This window comes from Urocampus carinirostris, chromosome 16 (assembly GCF_059441175.1).
Source record: "Urocampus carinirostris isolate Australia breed hairy pipefish chromosome 16, RoL_Ucar_1.0, whole genome shotgun sequence".
Classification (NCBI taxonomy): domain Eukaryota; kingdom Metazoa; phylum Chordata; class Actinopteri; order Syngnathiformes; family Syngnathidae; genus Urocampus; species Urocampus carinirostris.
Window position 1 is genome coordinate 7,730,111 of NC_142364.1, and position 24,093 is coordinate 7,754,203.

General features: G+C 41.2%; 1 protein-coding gene across 1 annotated transcript in view; it reads right to left on the minus strand.

The window, feature by feature from the left end:
- Positions 1-24,093, minus strand: part of bmpr1bb (bone morphogenetic protein receptor type 1Bb) — a 115,414-nt gene that overhangs the window by 11,103 nt on the left and 80,218 nt on the right. The window contains exons 4-9 of the mRNA XM_088355342.1: positions 19,248-19,416; positions 19,079-19,184; positions 16,585-16,684; positions 9,652-9,748; positions 5,818-5,962; positions 3,342-3,534 (exon numbers count right to left, since the gene is read on the minus strand). Of these exons, the coding sequence (XP_088211468.1) occupies positions 3,342-3,534; positions 5,818-5,962; positions 9,652-9,748; positions 16,585-16,684; positions 19,079-19,184; positions 19,248-19,416 (810 nt within the window). The remainder of the gene's footprint in view (positions 1-3,341; positions 3,535-5,817; positions 5,963-9,651; positions 9,749-16,584; positions 16,685-19,078; positions 19,185-19,247; positions 19,417-24,093) is intronic.

Consider the following 24,093-nt stretch of genomic DNA (forward strand, 5'->3'; position numbering starts at 1 on the left):
GTGGGCAGGGGACACCCTGAACTGGTTGCCAGCCAATCGCAGGGTACACGGGGACAGACAACTTCACACCTAGGGACAATTTGGACCGGCCAATTCACCTGAAATGCATGTTTTTGGAATGTGGGAGGAAACCGGAGTGCCCGGAGGAAACCCCACGCAAGCACGGGGAGAACATACAAACTCCGCACAGTAAGGTTGGTAGCTGGATTTGAACCCACACAGGTGGTTCCCAAGACCTTAGAACTGTGCCGCACAAGCGCTAACCACTGCGCCGCCGTGCTGCTCGACAATTTATTCATTTTTAAATATTTTTTTCCATGTTTTGGTTGAAATGATGTAAAATATTACATTCATCATAAACATGTTTTTTTAATTCACGTTTTGTTTACATTTAATAGTTGTTTTATGATGATTTAAAGCACATTTTTTGCACACATTACAAGAAATCGTAAATTTTCATTTGTATTCATGTGACATGACTTGAGCTGGTATAGTGAAGTGGTGGATGGATGCAGAGGGTCTAGAAGACAGCAAATTTAAATGAAATTGATTTCAATTGTATCTATATCCATCCATCCATCCATCCATCCATTTTCTGCACAGGAACGGATTAATTGGTTTTCAATTATTTCTTATGGAGAAACTTCGTTCAAAATGTGAAATTCGAGTTACAAGCTACAGCCGGGAATACATTAATCTTGTATGTTAAGGGGCCGTTAATTCTCATCTCATCTTTCATCTCATCAGCTGCACCGCTAATCCTCAGTAGGGTCGTGGGGGTGCTGGAGCCCACACCAGGCGTCTTGGGGGAGTGGGCAGGGGACACCCTGAACTGGTTGCCAGCCAATCGCAGGGCACACGGGGACAGACAACTCACTCGCTCATTCACACCTAGGGACAATTCGGACCGGCTATTTGACCTGACATGCATGTTTTTGGAACGAGGGGAGTGCTCAGAGGAAACCCACAAAGGCACGGGGAGACCATGCAAACTCTGCACGGAGAGGCTGCGGTAGCTGCAATTGAACCCTGGACCTCCGCACAGTGAGGCTGCGCGCTAACCACCCAGCCGCTATGCCTATTTCTATCTAAAAATGTTGAGTTTTCTACGCTTTTAATCTTTTGGTTTTATACAATTTCAAAATACAATAATAAAATGCGGTTTTGCAATTTTTCAAATTTATTTTTGGAATCTAAAAATCGATTTAAAACCAAATATTTATAATAATGTTGTGTGTGTTTTAGGAAGGTTATCAATGGGAACATTTCATTCGATCACGTTTATGTTATTTTCATGATACAATAAATAATTGAAAATTACAAAAAAAATAACCTAAATATACATCTAAAAATGCATTTTTTTTTCTTGAATATATATTTTTGTAGAAATAAAAGGTTCAAAAACCATGTTTGGTAAAATAGCTCAATGTCATGTGAAAAAAAATCTCAAATTCCATTTAATCAAGCTTTACCTAAAGAGTTCCATCCATCTATCCATTATCTGCACTGCTTATCCTCAGTAGGGTCGCGGGGGTGCTGGAGCACATCCCAGCTATCTTCAGGCAGTGGGACACCCTGAACTGGTTGCCAGTTCACAGAGAAAGACAATTCACTCACTCATTCACACCTAGGGACAATTTGGCTTGCCCAATTAACCTGACATAATTTGGAATGTGGGAGGAAACCCACGCAAGCACAGGGAGAACATGCAAACTCTACACAGGAAGGTTTTATCCCATGACCTCAGAACTGTGCGCTAACCACTGCGCTGCCGTACTGCCCTAAATAGTTCCTCAAGTGTTTATTAAATAAGACCAAATTTTAAAAATATATATATATTTTGGACTAATAATAGTTTTTGGGTGTCCTGAAAAGAAAACCGATACCTTAGTGCTAAGGAGTGTGGCCTAGTCTGACAGTATTTTTTATATAAATTAAACCATTAATTTAGAGTCAAATTTAAAATAATAATTATAATAATAATAAAACATTTGAACATGAGAATTAACGGCCCCTTAACATACAAGATTAATGTATTCCCGGCGGTAGCTCGTAACTAGAATTTCACATACAGTGGAACCTGGGTTCTCCACTATAATCCGTTCCAGAACCCTGTTCGAAAACCGATTTGTTCGATCACCGAAATCATTTTTCCCATTGAAAATAATGTAAATCGTTTTAATCCGTTCCAACACCCTGAATGTTGGGCTCCGTTCCAACACCCTGAATGTTTACCTTGAATGTTTAACGTAAACGTAAAGCTAACCCAGGCTAATCGTACGTCCGCGTTATCGTAATCTTCCGTACGAAAGATTACGCTAACATGAACGTGTAAAAATTGAAAAATCAAGGTCGTTTACAAGTCATTTAGCACCCGGGTCTCCACAACAAGTGGTGAGGGGTTCATTGGAAAGGGGGCTCCGTTCCAACACCCTGAATGTTGGGCTCCGTTCCAACACCCTGAATGTTTACCTTGACTGTTTAACGTAAACATAAAGCTAACCCAGGCTAATCGTACGTCCGCGTTATCGTAATCTTCCGTACGAAAGATTACGCTAACATGAACGTGTAAAAATTAAAAAAAAAGGATAAAGAAAAGAATAATGAATAGGATTTCTTACCTTTGTGGTGGTCAGCAGAAGGCGCAGGTGGACGGTGGTGCTATTATGCTAACGGCCACATGCTAACGAATTAGCAAAATGAATGGGCTCAATGGTTCCGGATGGGCCAACTCAAATCGAACGGCCTATTCTATTTGAACATGTATATTTTAAAAGTTTTGAAAGTGTAATAACAGTGTTATTACTATGTTTTTACCATGAATGTGAATTTTGGACCTCCACAAGGCATATCCTTGTTGTTAACGATGATGGGCCCATCCGAAATGAACTTGCCAGCACAGGGGTGGGGGGGGGGGCAAGTCTCCCCACAGAACCAAGTAAAAAAATGACAGAAACATCTCTCTGGGTTAAAAATGTTATGCTAACTCATAATGCTAACAACCGGGGTTATATATACATGACGGGATCATCTTCCAGATCAATCACAACTCTTACAATCGCCGCGGGAATTGTCTAGTTTCTTTCTTAAATGTAATAGTTGTACGCACTACTTTTCTTTTTTCACCTGTATAGATTTTTTGACCAATCAGCGAAGCAAGAATTTCTCAAAATTTTTGGTCGGACTCCGTTTGTTCGACCTGAGAGGCGTTCGAAAACCGAGGTTCCACTGTAATCTGTTCCTGGCTTCCCAAAATCCCCCAAGTTTTTTTTTTCTTTTTTTTTCCCGTTTATAAATCATCCAAAAGACCATCAGATCTCCTTCCGCGAAGGCCGCCTCACCTAAAATGTTGTCGTGCCGCATGAGAAAGGTCTGGTAGATCTCGGTCTCTCGGAACCAGCTCTCTTCCTCGGTGGTGAAGAAGACCTTGACGGCCACTCGCTCACCTCGCCACCGGCCCATCCACACCTCGCCGTAGCGGCCTTTGCCGATCTGCTTCACCATCTGGATCTGCTTGGCGATGGTGCGCTGAACCTGGTGACCAACAGAAATTGCAACACTTTAAAATTTCTTGGTTACGAGCAATGTTCCCTGTCATTTTCCAGGGGTCTGAGCGTTCACACAAAGTCGGTGAGCAACGCTTGAAACAACAGTGAGCAGCAGCAATCCCAAGTGTGGCAACTACCGTAAATTAGGACTATAAGCCGCTACTTTTTCCCCAAACGTTCAACCCTGCGGCTTATTCAGCGATGCGGCCAATTTATGTCATTTTTCTAACGGCCGCCAGCGGCGCTCGAGTACAAAAGGTAAGATTTAAACCGGTGGAACATATGCGCCGAAGAAGACTGCAACTTCTTAGCTTGTGCACAAATTAAATTAGCGTAGAGATATCCTCACCATGCAAATTGCAAAAAGAAAAGCACATGACGCAGCTTTCAACCTAAACGCAATCGAGCAATCCGATAAAGAAGGAAACGGAGCTATTGCACGTAAACTTCACTTTGCGAGCGTGGTGCTAGCGTGTTTTTGAATAAGAGAGCGTGGGACGACATCTATATGACATAGTCTCTTTCTCATACTGGGGAAGACGACTTTGATGACGTCGGATATAAGGAGAAAGACGAGGACGGTTTACCGTGATTACTACAAGTACGGTATGTTTTTTTAACAGAGCCGTTTAAAGTGTTGCGAGCGTGTTGCTAGTAGCGTTTTCCTACCCTTCACAGGCACGGTTTGGGATGAAAGTTATATTATTATTAAAGCTTTGAAAACTCTCTCGGTGTATCGTCTTTCTTTGTAAATATGTGTAACCATGTATAATATGTATTTGCAACTGTATATTTTTGTAATGTATTTATTTTAGAAACTTATTCTGATATGTTTTGCACGAGCAAATGAGAAAGAAGGGGTGGGGCAAACGCGGGCTGACGGGAAGTGGAGTAAAGGTGAGACGTGTTTGTGGACGTGGTGGACAATAGTGGATGTATATTTTTCCCACCCTTACCTTTGGAAATATACACTCTTTTCCTTGGATTACTTTCAACGGGCACCCGGACTCTGCAGGTCGGCATCAAACCTTAAGTACCGATATTATTTTCCGTTCATTTTGCCGGCTGTGATTTTTGGGCTGTGTCGGGCATGGGTTAATTTTGTGTTTGTGTTGCATTTTTGCAATGTGGGCGCATGCGACTAATATACAGGTGCGGCTCGTGTATGTACAAAATCGGTTTTCCTCCCGAAATGTGGTGGGTGCGGCTTATAATCGGGTGCGCTCTATAGTCCGGAATTTATGGTAAGTCATTATCAAACATGTCCAAAAATTGACATCAAGTTATATTTTGCCGAGTTTCCGGCAATGCAAAAAAATTAGTCGGTTGCACGATACACAACTGTATTTAATCAATTTTTTTAGTGGAAGAACAATGTTGGCAACAAGATTGACTTGGTATAATTGGAAATTATTTGAATGCAACACAAACTTTTTCTTCTTTTTCCCTGTTTTTTCTATTATTTTTTTTTAATTCCTTTAAAAAAATCTCATAGTGTTTATTTTTTCCTAGCTGTTACTTTTTCTTTTTGTTCTCTATTTACTTGTTTTCCTTTGTTTCTTTCTTTTCTTTTTTTCTGGCTTTTTTTCTGAATTTTTCCTTCTTTTTTCTCTTCCTTTTGTTCCTTTTTTTTCCTCACCTTTTCACTCCTTTTTCATTTTGGTATTTTTTTCTTTTTTGTTCTATTCCCCCTTCCTTTAAGTCATTTTGTGCATCATTTTACATAATATTTGGTCATGTTGGGATGAAAGAAGCAAAAACAACCTGAAGAGCCGTTTAGAACCCGAAAGAGCCGGTTCCTTTTGGTGAGCCGAGCCGAAGAAGCCGGTTCTCACAAACTCTACTAACTTTACTCAACTTCGTTCTACTTCGACTCGACTTCAAAATACAGCATTTAGGACAAAACGTCAGGGGAACCCGTGTATTTTGACCTTCATGCACTGTAACTTTGACTTAAGTCGCTTCTTAATTAGTCATTGTGAGCCTTGATTTTTGTGCGCTGGCTAGATTTTTTTGTGCGCTGAGAATATGCAAGCAGAGCGCAATTGCGCACGCGCGCAGCTTAGAGGGAACACTGATTGAGATACGTTTGGGTGTCAGTAAGCTGGCGGATAACAGAAATACTTAATACATGAAGTCAGTAGTAACTGTAACTAAATACTGCTTTTCCATAACGCGCCAAAGACAGGACTTTTTTCCTGGTGGCTTCTCTATCCAATCCTCATGTTGATGAGGGTTCCATGCAGATTGTGCAAGGTCTTCGTCTTACCAGTAGGGGGAGCCCAGAGCCAGAACCAGAGCCCACACTGTGGGAATGTTCGATGAGGTCCTTGAGGGACTCTCCAGGGGGGATGTAAGAATCATCCTGCTCCAGGTTGGTGCTGTAGCGAGGTTCCGACACTCGGCGCTTATATCTAAAATATGCCGCAAGGAAAAGAGCAGAAACTTAGCAGGTTAAAGTATTTATTCCACTTCTGTCAGTCGGGAAATGCCAGTCTGTTTTTTTTCTTTTTGACTACGAAAAAGACTCAAGACTTAACCCAAATTGGGTCAAAAAGGGTCAATACACCATTTTCTTTCAAATTTCAGGCCTAATTGTTGGTGTTTTAATTTATTTAGCCTTATTAAATTGTTTGAGACAAAACAACCCAGGTGTTGTGGTTTATTTACCGTATTTTCACGACTATAAGGCGCACCGGGTTATAAGGCGCACCCCCCAAAAATAGTTTTTGGTCCTATATTTTCCATACACAAGGCGCACCGGACTATAAGGCGCTACAGTGGGAACGTCAACAAAACAGTCAGGTAGTTCAGTCAAACGTATTAACCCAGGGGTGTCAAACTCATTTTAACTCGGGGGCCACTGGATAGAACAAACATTCTCTCAGGGGCCGGACTAATGAGGTAGAAAGAATGAAAAGGAAAGAAAGAAAAAAGGAAAAATGAAAAGAAAAGATGGAGAGAAAGAAAAAGAAAAAAAAAGGAAGAATGAAAAAAAAATATGGAGAGAAAGAAAGACAGACAGAAACAAAGAAAAAAAGAAACAACGAAAGAGAGAAAAAGAGAAGGAAAGAAAAAAAGCATAGTAGATTGAGGAGAAAGAAAAAGAGAGAAAGAAATAAGAGAAAGAGAGGGAGGGTGGGACAAAGAAAGCGAGAGAGAGAGATAAAGGAGAGCGAGAGACAGAGAATGTTAAACAAAAGAGATAAAAAGAATAGTGAAAGAGGGGGAAAGAAAGAGAGAGAAAAAGAAATCCAAACAGGAATAGAAAGAGAGAAGGAGAGAAAGAGAGAAGGGGAGAAAGAGGAGGTTGATGCAAGAGAGAGAGAAAAGACAGAGAAAATGAAAAAAATGAATGGAGAGCCAAAGAAGGTAAAAAGACATAGATAGAAAAAGAGAAGAAGAGGAACAAAGAAAGAAAAAGAGAGACAGAGCGAGTGAAAGAGAGAGAGATTGAAGGTGAGAGAAAAGGGGAGGACGAGAGCGAGAGTGAAAGAGAGAAAGAAAGAAATACAAGTACAGTGTTTGTGAGAGGCGCCTGGCTTTGGCAAAATCAAGTGGACATATTTCAACCTGCAGCTCGTTTTTCTCTTGCGCTTCCCTCAGATTTGTCTCGCGGGCCGGATTCATTCCCTTAGCGGGCCTGATCTGGCCCGCGGGCCGGCAGTTTGACACCTGTGTATTAACCCCTTAACATTCAGATGGCTCGCAAAGAAGCAAATACGTTCTGTTTTTATTTTAATGTTCGAAATCAAGTTTTCATTCATTCATTCCACATATTAGGAAGGGTCAACTCTTGGTGTGGTGGGATTCAAGAAATGCCAATCATTTCTTTGTTTCTATTTTATTTTTCGCTGGCAACTGTGTGGACAGCAAAGTAAGAATTTTATTGTGCAGGGAATTGTGGGTCTTTACTGTGCATATGACAATAAGCACTTTGAATTTTATTGAATTTAAAAATAGACTCATCACAGAAACATCAAGATCAGACAGGAACAAGATACTGGGAAAATATAAAGTAGCTCACCAAAGTCGTCTTGCAGCCATCACCTTCTATAATAATACGCAACCATGGTCATGAGTGTAGTAAATCCAACCGTGTAAAATATTTAGACACTCCAAAACACGCAATAATGCAGACAAAAAAAAAATCAGACAAGAAGCATCTGCATCGATGGATGGATGTTCTCTCTATGCCGTAGTGCAGGGGTGTCAAACTCATTTGAACTCGGGGGCCGCACGGCAGAACAAACATTCTCTCGGGGGCCGGACGAGTAGATTAAATAGAAAGAAAAAGGGATAAAAAAAAAATAAGAGAAAGAGGGAGGGAAAAGGGGATAGGGTGGCACAAAGAAAGAAAAAGAGAGGGAGAGCGCGTGAGAAACAAAAGATAAAAAGTCGTGAGAGAGGGGGAAAAGAAAGGAATAGGAAGAAAGAATCCAAAGAGAAATAGAAAGACAGAAGGAGAGAAAAGAGAAAAGAAAGCGCGAAGGGTAGGAAGAGAGAAAGAGAAAAGAGAGAAAAGGAAAAAAGGAAGTGAGAGCAAAAGAGGTTAAAAGACACAGAGAGAGAAAGAGACAAAGAGCAACAAAGGAAGAGAAAAAGAGAGACACAGAAAGTGAAAGAGACAGAGTGGGAGAAAAGGGGTGGAAAAGAGAAAAAAAAGAAAGAAAGAAGGAAAGAAAGAAAGACATAGAGAAAGAAGGAAAGAAAGAAAGACAGAAACAAAGAAAGATAGAAAGGCAGAAAAAAAAACGAAAGAAAGAAAGCAAGAAGGAAAGAAAGAACGACAGAAACAAAGAAAAACAGAAAGACAGAAACATAAAAGAAAAAAGAGAGAAAGAAAGAGAAAGAAAGAAAGAAAGAGAGAGAGAGAGAGAGAAAAGGGAGAGAGAGAAATAAATACAAGTACAGTGTCTTTGTGAGAGGCACCTGGCTTTGGCAACATCAAGTTGACATATTTCAACCTGCAGCTTGTTTTCCTCTTGCGCTTCTCTGAGTGTTGTCTCGCGGGCCTGATCTGGCCCGCGGGCCGCATGTTTGACACCTGTGCCGTAGTGCAACCCAACCAATGTGTGATTCACATTAGTCTTTTTCTGCCAATTGCAGGCTTTGTTTCGCCCCTTTAGCCTATGCCAGCCTGTAAATGATAAAAAGGATCCGCCCCCTTTACCTCCGAACAACTTTAGCCAATAGTGACCAATCCCAATGATGATTGACACATTAGTTAGGAAATGAAACGCCGGTATATATATCCTAGCATACACCGCGGACTACTTCGCCTACTGGGGGAAATCTATGTCAAGGTGGCCGTTTTGGATGTTAAATCTCTCAGAATTTTCCATTATGTAAATAACTTGTTTTTATATTCCTAAATAGAAAAACAATCTTTCTCACACACACACACATAAAACAACGTTTCAATACTCAGTCCAATTATATCTCTTGTACGTTTATCAATCTTATATTCTTTTATTTTGAAGTCGTGCTCATGTGTGTGCTGTTTACACTGACGACTAATAAACCATGCCTTAAATGAGAGACCTTGCGACTTAATATTGATCCATATATACAAGGCTCATTGTATTATACGGCGCATGGTCAGCTTTTGAAAAAATGAAAGGCTTTCAGGTGCGCCTTATAGTCGTGAAAATACGGTATAATATATTTGTTTAAAGGATTGTACCGTCAGGACCAGAACAGAAACAGGACCCAATTGCGTTACGTTTCTCACAAGTTTTATTAAAGGAAAGAGGAAGGGCTGCGCGCACGATCCGGTTTTCGCTAGGAGCGGGAAGCAGGTTACTCTCGTACTCGGTTTATGATGCGAACACGGAAGTGGATCTTCCGTAGCGAGCGATGGCGGTGTCAAGGACGGAAAAACGGGTCGATAGCAGGGACAGGAGAGCAAAATGTGGTCGGGGTCAGAAACAGGTCGTAAGTCGGGATGGGAGAGCAGACGTGGTCAAAATCAAAAACTGGTCGTAACTTAGGGAAAAGGGTCATGTTAACCCCAAACGAATTGAAGTAGCCAGCAAAATATAATGCTAGAAAAGAGAACATATCATAAAATATCCCTGGATGGGTGAAGTGGAGTATTTACCTGACACAACAGATGATGAAGATGATAACCAAGAAAACGCTACACACTGCGATAGAGATCAGGAGAGCCAAGTAATGGGCGCCATTGTTGACATAATCTGAAATATAGAATACAATATGAATTAAAAAAAGCATGATTTAGTGCAGGGGTCACCAACTTTTCTGAAGCTGAAAGCTAATTTATGGTTACTGATTACCTCCAAGGGCTACCAATTTGATATGCTCTTATTATGTTGTGTTTCCTGGTTATTATCATGTTATTACCAGGTTGTAAACATTAAAAGTCAATTAAAACATGTCTAACAGAAATATCATTTACTAGAAAATCATAGGAATGAGTGGAGAGGTGTTGTAAAAGGATAGTGGGATGTTTGGACGCGTTCTAAGGGATGGGCAGGGCACTTCTATGATGCAGCAGGGGTAAACCAGTGAAAGCTGTAGGGCCCTGCTGTTGAACAGAAAATAATGACATAAAACCGAATGCCTTTTTGTATGTCATCTCTATTACTGGTTTTCAAGTAATTAGAATTCAGCGGTGTAGTAAAAGGATAGTGGGATGTTTAGACATGTTCTAAGGGATGGGCCTGTATGATGCTGCAGGGGTAAACCAGCGAAAGCTGTCGGGCCCTGCTGTTGAGGCTCCATGTTACACAGAGTCTTTGTTTCGTTTCTCCAGAAAGAAATAGAGATCTCATGTGCAAGCGGAGGATCGATCGCCTCCCCTTCCTGAATCCCAAAGATCGCATCTCATGCTGACATGGCTGCCGAAGCAGCTCTGGGGCTCTAAACTTTCAGCGGCTCATCAATCTGTCCATCACTCACACACTCATTCACGGACTCAAACTCTCTCTGGTAATGAGATTCCAACGTGAAGAAGATCCAACACTAGAATATCTCATGTGAAACCAAGAAAGCACCGATGTAAACCGATAACACTTTAAATCTGAATCAAAACCGAACCCTCAAACCACCATTCATCATATAAACCTCCTGCACTGATCCATGACACTTTCTTCTAAACCTAAAAAATAACTCCGAGTTACACACAAGGTTTTACAATTGTATAAAAAATACATTCGTGCAATGATTGATCAATATTGCTGACCAAAATCGCAACACATCGGATGCAATAAGAATTGAACACGGGTTGCGGTGATGAGAGAGCAGAATCCTAACCACTAGACCACTAGTGATACAGATGACGAACAAAATGGCATTCGATTTCATCTCGTCATAACACCGTTTCTATTCACGGCACCAGAGGAATGTTGGACTGGAGAAAACCGGAAGCCGTCCTGAAAGCTATAAACAAAGGCCTTTTTTCATGATTTTTCATTTCTGGGGCGGCAGTAGGTCAGGAGGTAGAGCGCTCGTCTTGGGATCAAGGGATCCCAGTTCGAATCCCGGCTCGTCCGTGTTACATGTCGAAGTGTCCTTGGGTAAGACACTGAACCCCTAATACCCACAATAAGCAGGTTAGAGTCTTACATGGCTCCGAAACAAAATGTAACTATTGCACATCTCTCTGTGGCGTTCCAGAGTCAAGTGATTTCATCCCGATTTTGGTCCATATAAAGCCGAGGCAACTTCATGCAGAAGTTCGATAAGAAACCATTTAAACTGATAAATAAAAACGCTGGCAAACGATTTTGATTGGGTGAGCAGTACAGGTGGGCGGATCCCTGCACACAGCCCAAGGCGCTTCCTTCTCTCTCTCTCGCTCAGTGCAGTCTACACTGAAAGTGAATATGACGATGTGCTTATCGTTTGCAGTCATTTGTGACATTTTTACAAAAGAACTTTGCATGCACATTGTTTTGTAACGGTTATTAAGGAAAAATTTCATGGAAAAAAATTGCCACAACACTCTTAACTGAAGGTGGAAGACAAATTGTAAATGCAGTGTTCTCATTTGCACGCGTCCATGCGTCCTAGACGGATTATTTTTGCTAGGGACGCATCGTGTCAAATCAACGTGCGTCCCTGGGACGCATTTTTTTTGACATGAAACTGTCATTATCATTTTTAACAAAGATTTACCGCACTCCAAACTTTTCGTCAGGCAGATCCGCCATTGTTGTTTTGGTCTCGCGGTTCGAGTTTTCGTCTGCACGCCGATCTCCGGTTAGAGTTGTGTAGTGAAAGTCCGTTTCTTTTTAGAGAACCGGCTTTTTCGGCTCAACTCATTAAAGAGCCGGCTCTCCAACGGCTCACTTGCTTTGAGGCATTTTATTAGGAATCATTAGGTTGTATAAAGAAGTTAACAAAAAAAGGAGGTATAAAAGGAGAAAATGAAAAAAGACAGGTTTCTGGTGATCCCTTTTAATCAGTATATTACCAACAATAATTTAATGCAGAAAATGAATTCATAATTTGAATAAGAAAATGTATTATTCTACTTAATTATATTTGCATGTATTTTTTTCCTTCTACAGGAAACACATGTACATAAATAAACATATTTGAAAAGAAAAAAAGATTGTTTTGTATTTTGTAAGGGAAAATACGACAGTTTGTAAGGGCATGGAGCACACTCAATTTTGGGGACCCATAGATCTCTGTCGGGACCAGCGTTCCCTCTAAGCTGCGCGCGTGCGCAATTGCGCACTGCTCGCACATTCTCAGCGCACAAGAAAATCTAGCTAGCGCACAAAAATGAGGGCTTAAAATTATTAATTAAGAAGCGACTTAAGTCAAAGTTACAGTGCATGAAGGTCAAAATACACGGGTTCCCCTGACGTTGTGTCAAAAATGCGGTATCTTGAAGTCGAGTCAGAGTAGAACAAAGTTGAGTAAAGTTAGTAGAGTTGGTAGAGAACCGGCTTCTTCGGCTCGGCTCACTCAAAGGAACCGGCTCTTTCGGGTCCTAAACGGCTCTTCAGGTTGTTTTTGCTTCTTTCATCTCAACATGACCAAATACTACGTAAAACTATGCACAAAATGACTTAAAGGAAGGGGGGAATAGAACAAAAAAGAAAAAAATACCAAAATTAAAACGTAGTGAAAAGCTGAGAAAAAAAGAAACAAAAGGAAGATAAAAAAAGCAGGAAAAATTTAGGAAAAAGCCAGAAAAAAAGAAAAATAAATGTAGGAAAAAGTAAATAGAGAACAAAACTAAAAAAAGTAACAGCTTGGAAAAAATAAACACAATGAGATTTTTTTAAAGGAATTAAAAAAAAGTAGAAAAAAACACAGGAAAAAGAAGAAAAAGTTTGTCTCATCTCATCTCATTAGCCGTACCGCTTGTCCTGATTAGGGTCGCAGGGGGGGCTGGAGCCCATCCCAGCCATCTCCAGGCAGTGGGCAGGGGACACCCTGAACTGGTTGCCAGCCAATCGCAGGGCACACGGGGACAGACAACTCACTCGCTCATTCACACCTAGGGACAATTTGGACCGGCCAATTCACCTGAAATGCATGTCTTTGGAATGTGGGAGGAAACCGGAGTGCCCGGAGGAAACCCACGCAAGCAGGGGGAGAACATACAAACTCCGCACAGTAAGTCTGGAGCTGGATTTGAACCCACACCCAAAAAAGTTTGTGTTACATTCAAATAATTTCCAATGATATCAAGTGAGGGCAGCACGGGAGATGGTTAGTGCTTGTGCGTCACAGTTCATGTCATGGGAACCTGTCGTGGGTTCAAATCCAGCTCCAGACTTCCTGTGCGGAGTTTGTATGTTCTCCCCGTGCTTGCGTGGGTTTTCCGGGCTCTCCGGTTTCCTCCCACGTTCCAAAAAACATGCATTTCAGGTGAATTGGCCGGTCCAAATTGTGCCTAGGTGTAAATGAGCGGGTGAGTTGTCTGTCCCCGTGTGCCCTGCGATTGGCTGGCAACCAGTTCAGGGTGTCCCCTGCCCAGTGCCCGATGATTGCTGGGATGGGCTCCAGCACCCCCGCGACCCTACTGAGGATAAGCGGTGTGGCTGATGAGATGAGATATCAAGTGAATCTTGTTGCCAACATTGTACTTCCACTCAAAAATGTGATTAAGTACAGTTCTGTATCTTACAACCGACGAAATAAGCCCCCAAAAAATTTTAATATTATGCGGCAAAATATATCAGGAAATAAAAAGAAATGGATATCTTGTGAAAGAATCGTAAGAACAAACGACGTTTGTAGGCCGTACAAGCTTTGCAATAATACATGAGTCAATTCATTCAAAAGAGAAAAATCATTTTGCATTGCCGGAAACTCAGCAAAATGTAACGTGATGTCAAGTTTTGGACATGTTTGATCATGAATTATCTTGCCACACTTGGGATTATGGTTGCTCGCTGTTGTTTCAAGCGCTGCTCACTGACTTTGTGTGAACGCTCAGACCCCTGGGCTAAAGCAAAGCGTTGGTGGAAGAAACAAAGTGCAACATGAGTGTGAGAGCGAGAAAAGATGCATGTGAGTGAGAGCGAGTGCCAACAGATGGACCGACAGACATCTCGCATCCGTCTCCAGTCAAGAAACTGAAGCGGACCCCGGGGAGAGGCTGTCCTTTTCATTAGAGGGTGAGAGAACAAGCGAGAACTGGCAGGTTCTGTTTCGCCTGAAATGGTACGCCCCCCCTCTCAACGCTCCACTACAGCCCGACAATAAGCTCGCATTCGTTTTCCCACATGTCGCATTTCCTTAAACTAGGGGTGTCAAAGTCATTTGAACTCGGGGGCCACACAATAGAAAAAACATTCTGTCGGGGGCCGGACGAGTAAAGAAAAAGAGAAAGAAAAACAGATAAAGAAAAAAGAGAAAGAGGGAGGGAAAAGGAGAGAGGGCGGGACAAAGAAAGAGAGAGAGGGAGAGAGCGTGAAAAACAACAGATAAAAAGAGAAGTCGTGAGAGAGGGGGAAGAAAGGGAGAAATAGAAAGACAGAAGGAGAGAAAAGAGAAAATAAAGCGCGAAGGGTAGGAAGAGAGTAAGAGAAAAGGAAAGAAGGAAGTTAGAGCAAAATAAGTTAAAAAGACAGAGAGAGAGAGAGAGAAAGAGAGACAAAGAGCAACAAAGGAAGAGAAAAAGAGAGGGACAGAGATTGAAAGAGACAGAGAGTGGGAGAAAAGGGTTGGAGAAGAGGAGAGAGAGAGAGAGAGAGAGAGAGAGAGAGAGAGAGAGAGAGAGAGAGAGAGAGAGAGAGAGAGAGAAATACAATTACAGTGTCTTTGTTCGATGCACCTTTCTTTGGCCTCATCAGGTTGACATATTTCAACCTGCAGCTTATTTTTCTCTTGTGCTTCTCTGAGTGTTGTCTCGCGGGCCGGATTCAATCCCATAGCGGGCCTGATCTGGCCCGCGGGCCGCCTGTTTGACACCTGTGCCTTAAACAGTGGCCAGGGGGGGCTTTACTTGCTCCACTATATGCAGTGGGCAGATGTTTATTGGAAAAGTGTGTTTATTTGAGAAGAGGAGAACTGTAAATTCCGGACTATAGAGCGCACCTGATGATGATCTGCATTTGAAATGATCTGCATTTTCAAGTCAATGACTTCCCAAAGCTGCCCTGCGATTGGCTGGCAACCAGTTCAGGGTGTCCCCTGCCCACTGCCCGATGATTGCTGGGATGGGCTCCAGCACCCCCGCGACCCTACTGAGGATAAGCGGTGCAGCTCATGAGATGAGAGATGAGAGACTTCCCAAAGCGCTTTACATTGTGCTTCACATTTCCCAATAGCGGCCGTGATCTGTGCAGCCATGTAAGGCGCTAACCGGCTTATTGGTGGTATTTAGGGTTCAGTGTCTTACCCAAGGACACTTCGACATGTAACACGGACAAGCCGGGATTCGAACTGGGATCCCTTAATCCTAAAACGATCGCTCTACCTCCTGAGCTACTGCCGCACCCACCACATTTTAAGAGGAAAACCGATTTTGTTCTTACACAAGCCGCACCTGTATATAAGCCGGATGCACCCACATTAAAAAAATGTAACACAAACACAAAATTAACCCAAACCCGACATTAAGTCTTGCGGTTGAAACTAAATGTCCTTCATTAAAGTACACAGTCCAAAAATCACAGCCGGCAAAATGAACGGAAAATGACACCGGTACTTAAGGTTTGATTCAGACCTGCAGAGTCCGGGTCCCGTTGAAAGTAATCCGAGGAAAAAAGTGTATATTTCCAAAGGTAAGGGTGGGAAGAATATATATCCACTATTGTCCGCCGTGTCCACAAACACTCACCTTTACCGGCCCCCACTTCCCGTCACCCCGCGTTTGTTACGCCCCTTCTTTTTAATTCGCCCGTGCAAAACAGATCAGAATAAGTGTCTAAAATAAATACATGACAAAAATATACAGTTGCAAATACATATTATACATGGGTTACACATATTTACAAAAAAAGACGGTACACCGAGAGAGTTTTCAAAGCTTTAATAATAATAATATAACGTGCTTTGTTTTGCTTTCGCTTTTAATATAGGTGTACGAAATGTTTTAGCCTTTTTTTTTTTTTTTTTAACGTTCATGTTAGCGTTATCTTTTGTACGAAAGATTACGATAACGCAAACGTACAATTAGCCTAGGTTAGCTTTACGTTTACGTCAAACATTCAAGGTAAACATTCAGGGTGTTGGAACGGATTACAACGATTTATATTGTTTTTAATGGGAAAAATTATTTCGGTGATCGAACAAATCGGTTTTCGAACAGGGTTCTGGAACGGATTATGGTCGAGAACCGAGGTTCCACTGTATGCACAAGCCAAGAAGTTGCAGTCTTCCTCGGCGCATATATTCCACCGGTCTAAATCTTACCTCTCGTACTCGAGCGCCGCTGGCGGCCGTTAGAAAAATGACATTAATTGGCCGCATCACTGAATAAGCCGCAGGGTTGAACGTTTGGGGAAAAAGTAGCGGCTTATAGTCCGGAATTTACGGTAATCTCTTTTCTCAAAGTAAGTGAAGAAACGGGGATGACTTTGAATATTCTGCTGCGTCTTACCTGAGGTTAATGGAGGAAGAGCGGGGCGTAGGTTATGGTTGCAGTAGTCATGATCCCTGCAGCACTCCAAAGCCTTCCTGGAGCGCGTGTTCCACATGTCCTGTCCAGAAATAACGTGACACACAAAAGCCACACAGTCGCCTGGGTTATGGAGGTAAGACCTAACATTGCAAAAAATATGCATATATATTTAGATATTCTTATATAGTTTTTCTTCTTTTTTTTATATTTGGGCACAGCACAAAAAAACATCATTCATTAAATGTCAAAAAAGTCCATAACCTCAAATGATTCTACATGCTGACATAATCTTCAAATATTTTACTTCCTGATGCCATCTTCTGGCTGACGTCATCATTGCAGCATCTGTCATGACCCTTTATTGCGCGTGCATGTACGGTGGCTTTCTTTGATGCGCTCTTTTTTCATCTTTTTTGGGGGGGGGTGGGTTGAAATTTGGACTGTATTTGTCATTTTCTGACTTTCACCATTCTCATCCTAGAATTGAAAATAAAATGCCAGAATGTGCATGAAAACACTTCACTCCCCTTTTTTCCATTTAAAATATTTTAGTTTTTGCATTCTACTAAGATTTGAACCTATTTTTATTTTTTTACTGTTCTAATTTTTGGGGGTAAAAAATGGGGGGAATCCAAACAAACTTAGCGCAGTTTTTCTTTTCTTTTTTTCTTTTTTTTATTGTGAAGTTTATTTTTATTGTATTTTACTCATTATACTTACTTTTAGTCTAATAAAGATCATACTTCTCTCATTTTACGATATTTTTCGTTTCTTATTTTACGATTTTTCCATGATCATTATATATTTTTTATAGTTGGAAAAACTATACTCAATTAAGAATTATCAAAAATATCTAAAATGTAAAAATAAACAATATTTTGATTGTCTCATTTTACATTGTCTCGTTTTTCTAATATTTCTTTTTCTTGATTTATTCATTCAAATTGTTTCCCTTAAAAATATCAAAAAACATAGGTTTTTTTTTAATTGTAAGCAAGAAGAAAATAAAAATCCCTAAAGCAGAAATGTCCAAATGACCCGTGATCAAAATTGTACTCTGTCATAAAATTAATCATATGTGGCCCGAAAGTAATGTTGATCTATAAAATAAAATAAAAAAAGGAAAGTTGACTGTGAGGGCCGCCGCTTCCAGGACAAGTGGAAAGTATTTTTCCCCCAAAATCCGAAACAACTGCATCTGCTTAATTTTTTATGAGACTGTAGTTGTTTTCAAGTCAAGTCATGTTTATTTGAATATAATATCAAGTGACACTGCCAGACAAAACATGCTGACTACAAAAAGCTAACTCGAAACGAACGCTCTGAAAAGGTGTTTTAACGGTACAGCAACACTTTTTCACGAGACCCTGCATGTCAAAAGAACATGCTACAAAGGTGAGCTACGAGGTCGTAATATACTAAACTTTTTTCCCTTAAATATATCAAAAAACACTTTTGTATCAATTAATTTACTATATTTCTTTTAATTGTTTAATTTTTAACAGTGTAAACATGTTTTTTAGAAAAGAAAAAATATACCCCTAACGCCCCCACCCCCAAAAATGCCAAACATTTCAAAAGTATATGTTGTGTTTTCATATTCTTGTTTTAAGATCATTGTTTTCCATCCATTCATCCATCATCTGCACTGCTTATCCTAACTATATATCTTCTAACGTGTTTTTCCTATCAAATATTTATACATATATATACATATATATATATATATATATATATATATATATATATATCGAGAAAGAGAAGAGAGAGAGAGAGAGAAAGAGAGAGAAAGAGAGAGAAAGAGAAAGAGAGACAGAGACAGATAGCCAGAGAGACAGAGACAAATAGCCAGAGAGAGAGAAAGAGAGAGAAAGAAAGAGACAGAGAAAGAGAGAGAGAGAGAGACAGAAAGACAGAGAGACAGAGACAAAGACACAAAGAGACACAAAGAGAGACAGAGAGAAAGAGAGAGAGAAATAAAAATAAAAATAAAATAAAGAAAGACAGAGAAATAGAGACAGATAGCCAGAGGGAGAGAGAGATAGCCAGAGAGAGACAGAGAGACAAAGAGACAGACAGAGAGAGAGAGAGAGAGAGAGAGAGAGAAAACAAGAGAGAAAGAGAGAGAGAGAGAGAGACAACGAGAGAGAGAGAGACAAAGAGAGAGAGAGAGAGAGAGAGACAAAATAGAGAGAGAGAGACAAAGAGAAAGAGAGAGAGGAGACAAAGAGAAAGAGAGAGAGAGAGGAGAGAGAGAGAGAGATGAGAGAGAGAGAGAGAGAGAGAGAGAGAGGAGAGAGAGAGAGAGAGAGAGAGAGGAGAGAGAGAGAGAGAGAGAGAGAGAGAGAGAGAGAGAGGAGAGAGAGAGAGAGAGAGAGAGAGAGAGAGAGAGAGAGAGAGAGAGAGAGAGAGAGAGAGAGAGAGAGAGAGAGAAATATATATATAATTTGTCTGCGGAGAGACACCAACTCACTCTGCACTGGAACTCAGACCCGGCCAGTCCCAAGCAGCCCGACGTAAAGACGGCCCGACCACTTTCGTCGTCCTCCTCCACCATAGTGAAACAGTAACCGTCCGTCCTAAAACACCAACAAAACGGTCTCTCACATATTGTTATGAGAGTAAAACTCATTGCACCGTACATGCAACTGTTGTTGGCAGAATTTTCCGGGCAATGCTGGCTGCAGTGACACCACAGTATTTCCTGGACGGAGCCGGTGTCGGCAATACTGCCATTGTTATTCCCCTTGGTCTGGCGCTCCGACTCGGCCTTCCAGCCGGTCCTCAAGAGCATGCTGTCCAACAAGTTGCCTGCACACGCACAAAAAAATACAACATTATGCCTAAAGCTATACAGTGGAACCTCGGTTTTCGAACGCCTCTCAGTTAAAACAAATCGGTGTCCGACCCAAAATTTCGAGAAATTCTTGCTTCGCTGTTCGGTCAAACAAATCGGAGTTCGAACGCCGGTAATGCGTGAGTGCGTACGCTAGGGTGCGATGCTGAGCGGCGTACGGGTGTTTGAGCCCCTACTTATGCCTCCGAAGAAAGTCAGTGCAAGCAGCAAAGTTGCTACAGGTGAAAAAAGAAAAGTAGTGCGTACAACTATTGCATTTAAGAAAGAAATAATAGCCAAATATGAAGGAGGTATGCGAGCGCCTTCTGCTGACCACCACAAAGGTAAGAAATCCTATTCATAAGATTACGATAACGCGGACGTACGATTAGCTTTAAGTTTACGTTAAACATTCAGGGTGTTGGAATGGAGCCCAACATTGAGGGTGTTGGAACGGAGCCCCCTTTCCAATGAACCCCTCACCACTTAATGTGGAGACCCGGGTGCTAAATGACTGGTAAACGACCTGATTTTTTTTATTTTTACACGTTCATGTTAGCGTAATTTTTCGTACGCAAGATTACGATAACGCGGACGTACAATTAGCCCGGGTTAGCTTTATGTTGACGTTAAACATTCAAGGTAAACATTCAGGGTGTTGGAACGGATTAAAACGATTTACATTTACATCCCAGCCATCTCCGGGGGGTGGGCAGGGGACACCCTGAACTGGTTGCCAGCCAATCGCAGGGCACACGTGGACAGACAACTCACTCGCTCAGTCACACCTAGGGACAATTTGGACCGGCCAATTCACCTGAAATGCATGTCTTTGGTATGTGGGAGGAAACCGGAGTGCCCGGAGGAAACCCACGCAAGCACGGGGAGAACATACAAACTCTGCACAGTAAGGCCGGTAGCTGGATTTGAACCCACGCAGGAGGTTCCCACGACCTCAGAACTGTGCCGCACACGCGCTTACCAATGCGTCGCCGTGCTGCTCTCAATTAAACATGTTAAACATTCTTTTTAAATTGATTGGCCTGAAGAGGGATGGGCGCAATCAGGCTGTACTTGCCCAAGAAACACCTCAGGAAATGGTGCCCCAACAACTATAGAGTTTAAGGGATACAAACAAATAAACATACAAACAGGGTTGGTAGGGTTACTTTAACTCGATTACTTTCAATTACTTTTGGATGAATCCAATACCAAATATGCTAATAAAAGACAAAATAAACTAAATAGGAATAAAAAGACTCAATTTTGTGCAGGCTTGGGGAGTAACGGAACACATGGAATGGCAAAAATGATGTTGGCAAGCTTTTTGTATTTATTTTCATTTTGTTTCTGTCGCATTTTATGTTAGTTTTGCCAGAGATCAAAGATCAAAGCCAGGAGAGAAAGCTTACCACGTGTTGTGAGCCATAATTTTATTCATATTTAGTTCATTTTGTCTTTTATTAGCATATTTGGTATTGGAGTCATCCAAAAGTAATTGAAAGTAATCCAGTTCAAATAACCCTACCCAACCCTGAATGTGGTGTACCCCAGGGTTCTATATTAAGCCCAGTTATTTTGATCATCTAGAGTTGCTGCACCAGGGTGACATCATCAAGTTATTAAAAACAAATGAATAATAATGAGACCTGTACTAAGGAAACAACAATTTCCAGGGTTGGGTAGGGTTACTTTAACTGGATTACTTTCAATTACTTTTGGATGACTCCAATACCAAATATGCTAATAAAAGACAAAAGAAACTAAATAGGAATAAAATGACTCCATTTTGTGCAGGCTTGGGGAGTAACGGAATACACGGAACGGCAAAAATGATGTTGGCAAGCTGTTTGGATTTATTTTCATTTTGTTTCTGTTGCATTTTATGTTCGTTTTGCCGGAGATCAAAGCCAGGAGAGAAAGCTTACCACGTGTTGTGAGTCATCATTTTATTCATATTTAGTTTATTTTGTCTTTTATTAGCATATTTGGTATTGGAGTCATCCAAAAGTACTTGAAAGTAATCCAGTTAAAGTAACCCTACCCAACCCTGCATACAAACAATATGACACAAAACTACCCAACCCGTTTCTTCCTGAGAATATCTACTACCTATTTTTAAATAATTGCTGGTGAGGGGCACCCTCTAGTGGAAAGAATGCACACTGCAACTGTTAAGTACACAGTGCATCATAGGAGCGGAACTAAAAGTGAATCCTTTCTAAGGATATTAGTCGTGAATCGCATTTATTGTTCTCTAGAAAGGAGCACTGCATGTTCTTTGGCCTTCACGGAGAATTCTTTCAGATCTCTTCAAAGCAACCTTGGTACTTTTAGAGAGGTTGCACCAGAGGAATTTGTTCTTGAGGTCATCAAACCTTTTCGAGATCCATTTTATCTGCGTTGGGTTAATCACGGGGAAGGCTGACATCATATTTTTGGGAGCGGGGGATTGGGCACATGAAAACAAGTCATGAAACTCCCTCGTATGACCTGTCGGGAGTTAAAAAGCGTTGCAGGAGGGGAATGTGAACACAAAACATGCTAAATAGAAACTGTCTTCAGAGAATGATTGGGTCTAAGAATTACCTGTTTTGGGTCAAGGGTGGATCGATCCACTACTTGGATTGTTATGACCCAAATAATGCCAGACTGTATCAAAATAAATACAATTTGAGCCCAAAAATAACCCAAGTTGGGTTAAGAGTGGACTGATACACTACTTGGATTGTTATAACCCAAACAATGCCAGACTGTATCAAAATAGATACAGTTTGGGCCCCAAAATAACCCAAGTTGGGTTAAGAGTGGACTGATGCACAGCTTGGATTGTTTTGACCCAACTTGCGTTGGTGGTTTCTTTTTTAGGAGGGAATTGTGAAACTGTCTTCTGAGAATGATTGGGTCAAAGAATTACCTGTTTTGGGTCAAGGGTGGATCGATCCACTACTTGGATTGTTATGACCCAAATAATGCCAGACTATCAAAATAAATACAATTTGGGCCCCAAAATAACCCAAGTTGGGCTAAGAGTGGACTGATGCACAGCTTGGATTGTTTTGACCCAACTTGCGTTAGTGTTTTTTTTTTTTTAAGGAGGGGAATGTGAAACTGTCTTCTGAGAATGATTGGGTCAAAGAATTACCTGTTTTGGGTCAAGGGTGGTTCGATCCACTACTTGGATTGTTATGACCCAAACAATGCCAGACTGTATCAAAATAAATACAATTTTAGCCCAAAAATAACCCAAGTTGAGTTAAGAGTGGACTGATGCACTGCTTGGATTGTTATAACCCAAACAATGCCAGACTGTATATAAATAGATACAATTTGGGCCCCAAAATAACCCAAGTTGGGCTAAGAGTGGACTGATGCACAGCTTGGATTGTTTTGACCCAACTTGCGTTGGTGTTTTCTTTTTTAGGAGGGAATTGTGAAACTGTCTTCTGAGAATGATTGGGTCAAAGAATTACCTGTTTTGGGTCAAGGGTGGATCGATCCACTACTTGGATTGTTATGACCCAAATAATGCCAGACTGTATCAAAATAAATAAAATTTGAGCCCCAAAAATAACCCAAGTTGGGTTAAGAGTGGACTGATGCACTGCTTGGATTGTTTTGACCCAACTCGCGTTGGTGTTTTCTTTTTTGGGAGGGAATTGTGAAACTGTCTTCTGAGAATGATTGGGTCAAAGAATTACCTGTTTTGGGTCAAGGGTGGTTTGATCCACTACTTGGATTGTTATGACCCAAATAATGCCAGACTATCAAAATAAATACAATTTGGGCCCCAAAATAACCCAAGTTGGGCTAAGAGTGGACTGATGCACAGCTTGGATTGTTTTGACCCAACTTGCGTTAGTGTTTTTTTTTTTTTTAAGGAGGGGGAATGTGAAACTGTCTTCTGAGAATGATTGGGTCAAAGAATTACCTGTTTTGGGTCAAGGGGTGGTTCGATCCACTACTTGGATTGTTATGACCCAAACAATGCCAGACTGTATCAAAATAAATACAATTTAGCCCAAAAATAACCCAAGTTGAGTTAAGAGTGGACTGATGCACTGCTTGGATTGTTATAACCCAAACAATGCCAGACTGTATATAAATAGATACAATTTGGGCCCCAAAATAACCCAAGTTGGGCTAAGAGTGGACTGATGCACAGCTTGGATTGTTTTGACCCAACTTGCGTTGGTGTTTTCTTTTTTAGGAGGGAATTGTGAAACTGTCTTCTGAGAATGATTGGGTCAAAGAATTACCTGTTTTGGGTCAAGGGGTGGATCGATCCACTACTTGGATTGTTATGACCCAAATAATGCCAGACTGTATCAAAATAAATAAAATTTGAGCCCCAAAAATAACCCAAGTTGGGTTAAGAGTGGACTGATGCACTGCTTGGATTGTTTTGACCCAACTCGCGTTGGTGTTTTCTTTTTTGGGAGGGAATTGTGAAACTGTCTTCTGAGAATGATTGGGTCAAAGAATTACCTGTTTTGGGTCAAGGGTGGTTTGATCCACTACTTGGATTGTTATGACCCAAATAATGCCAGACTATCAAAATAAATACAATTTGGGCCCCAAAATAACCCAAGTTGGGCTAAGAGTGGACTGATGCACAGCTTGGATTGTTTTGACCCAACTTGCGTTAGTGT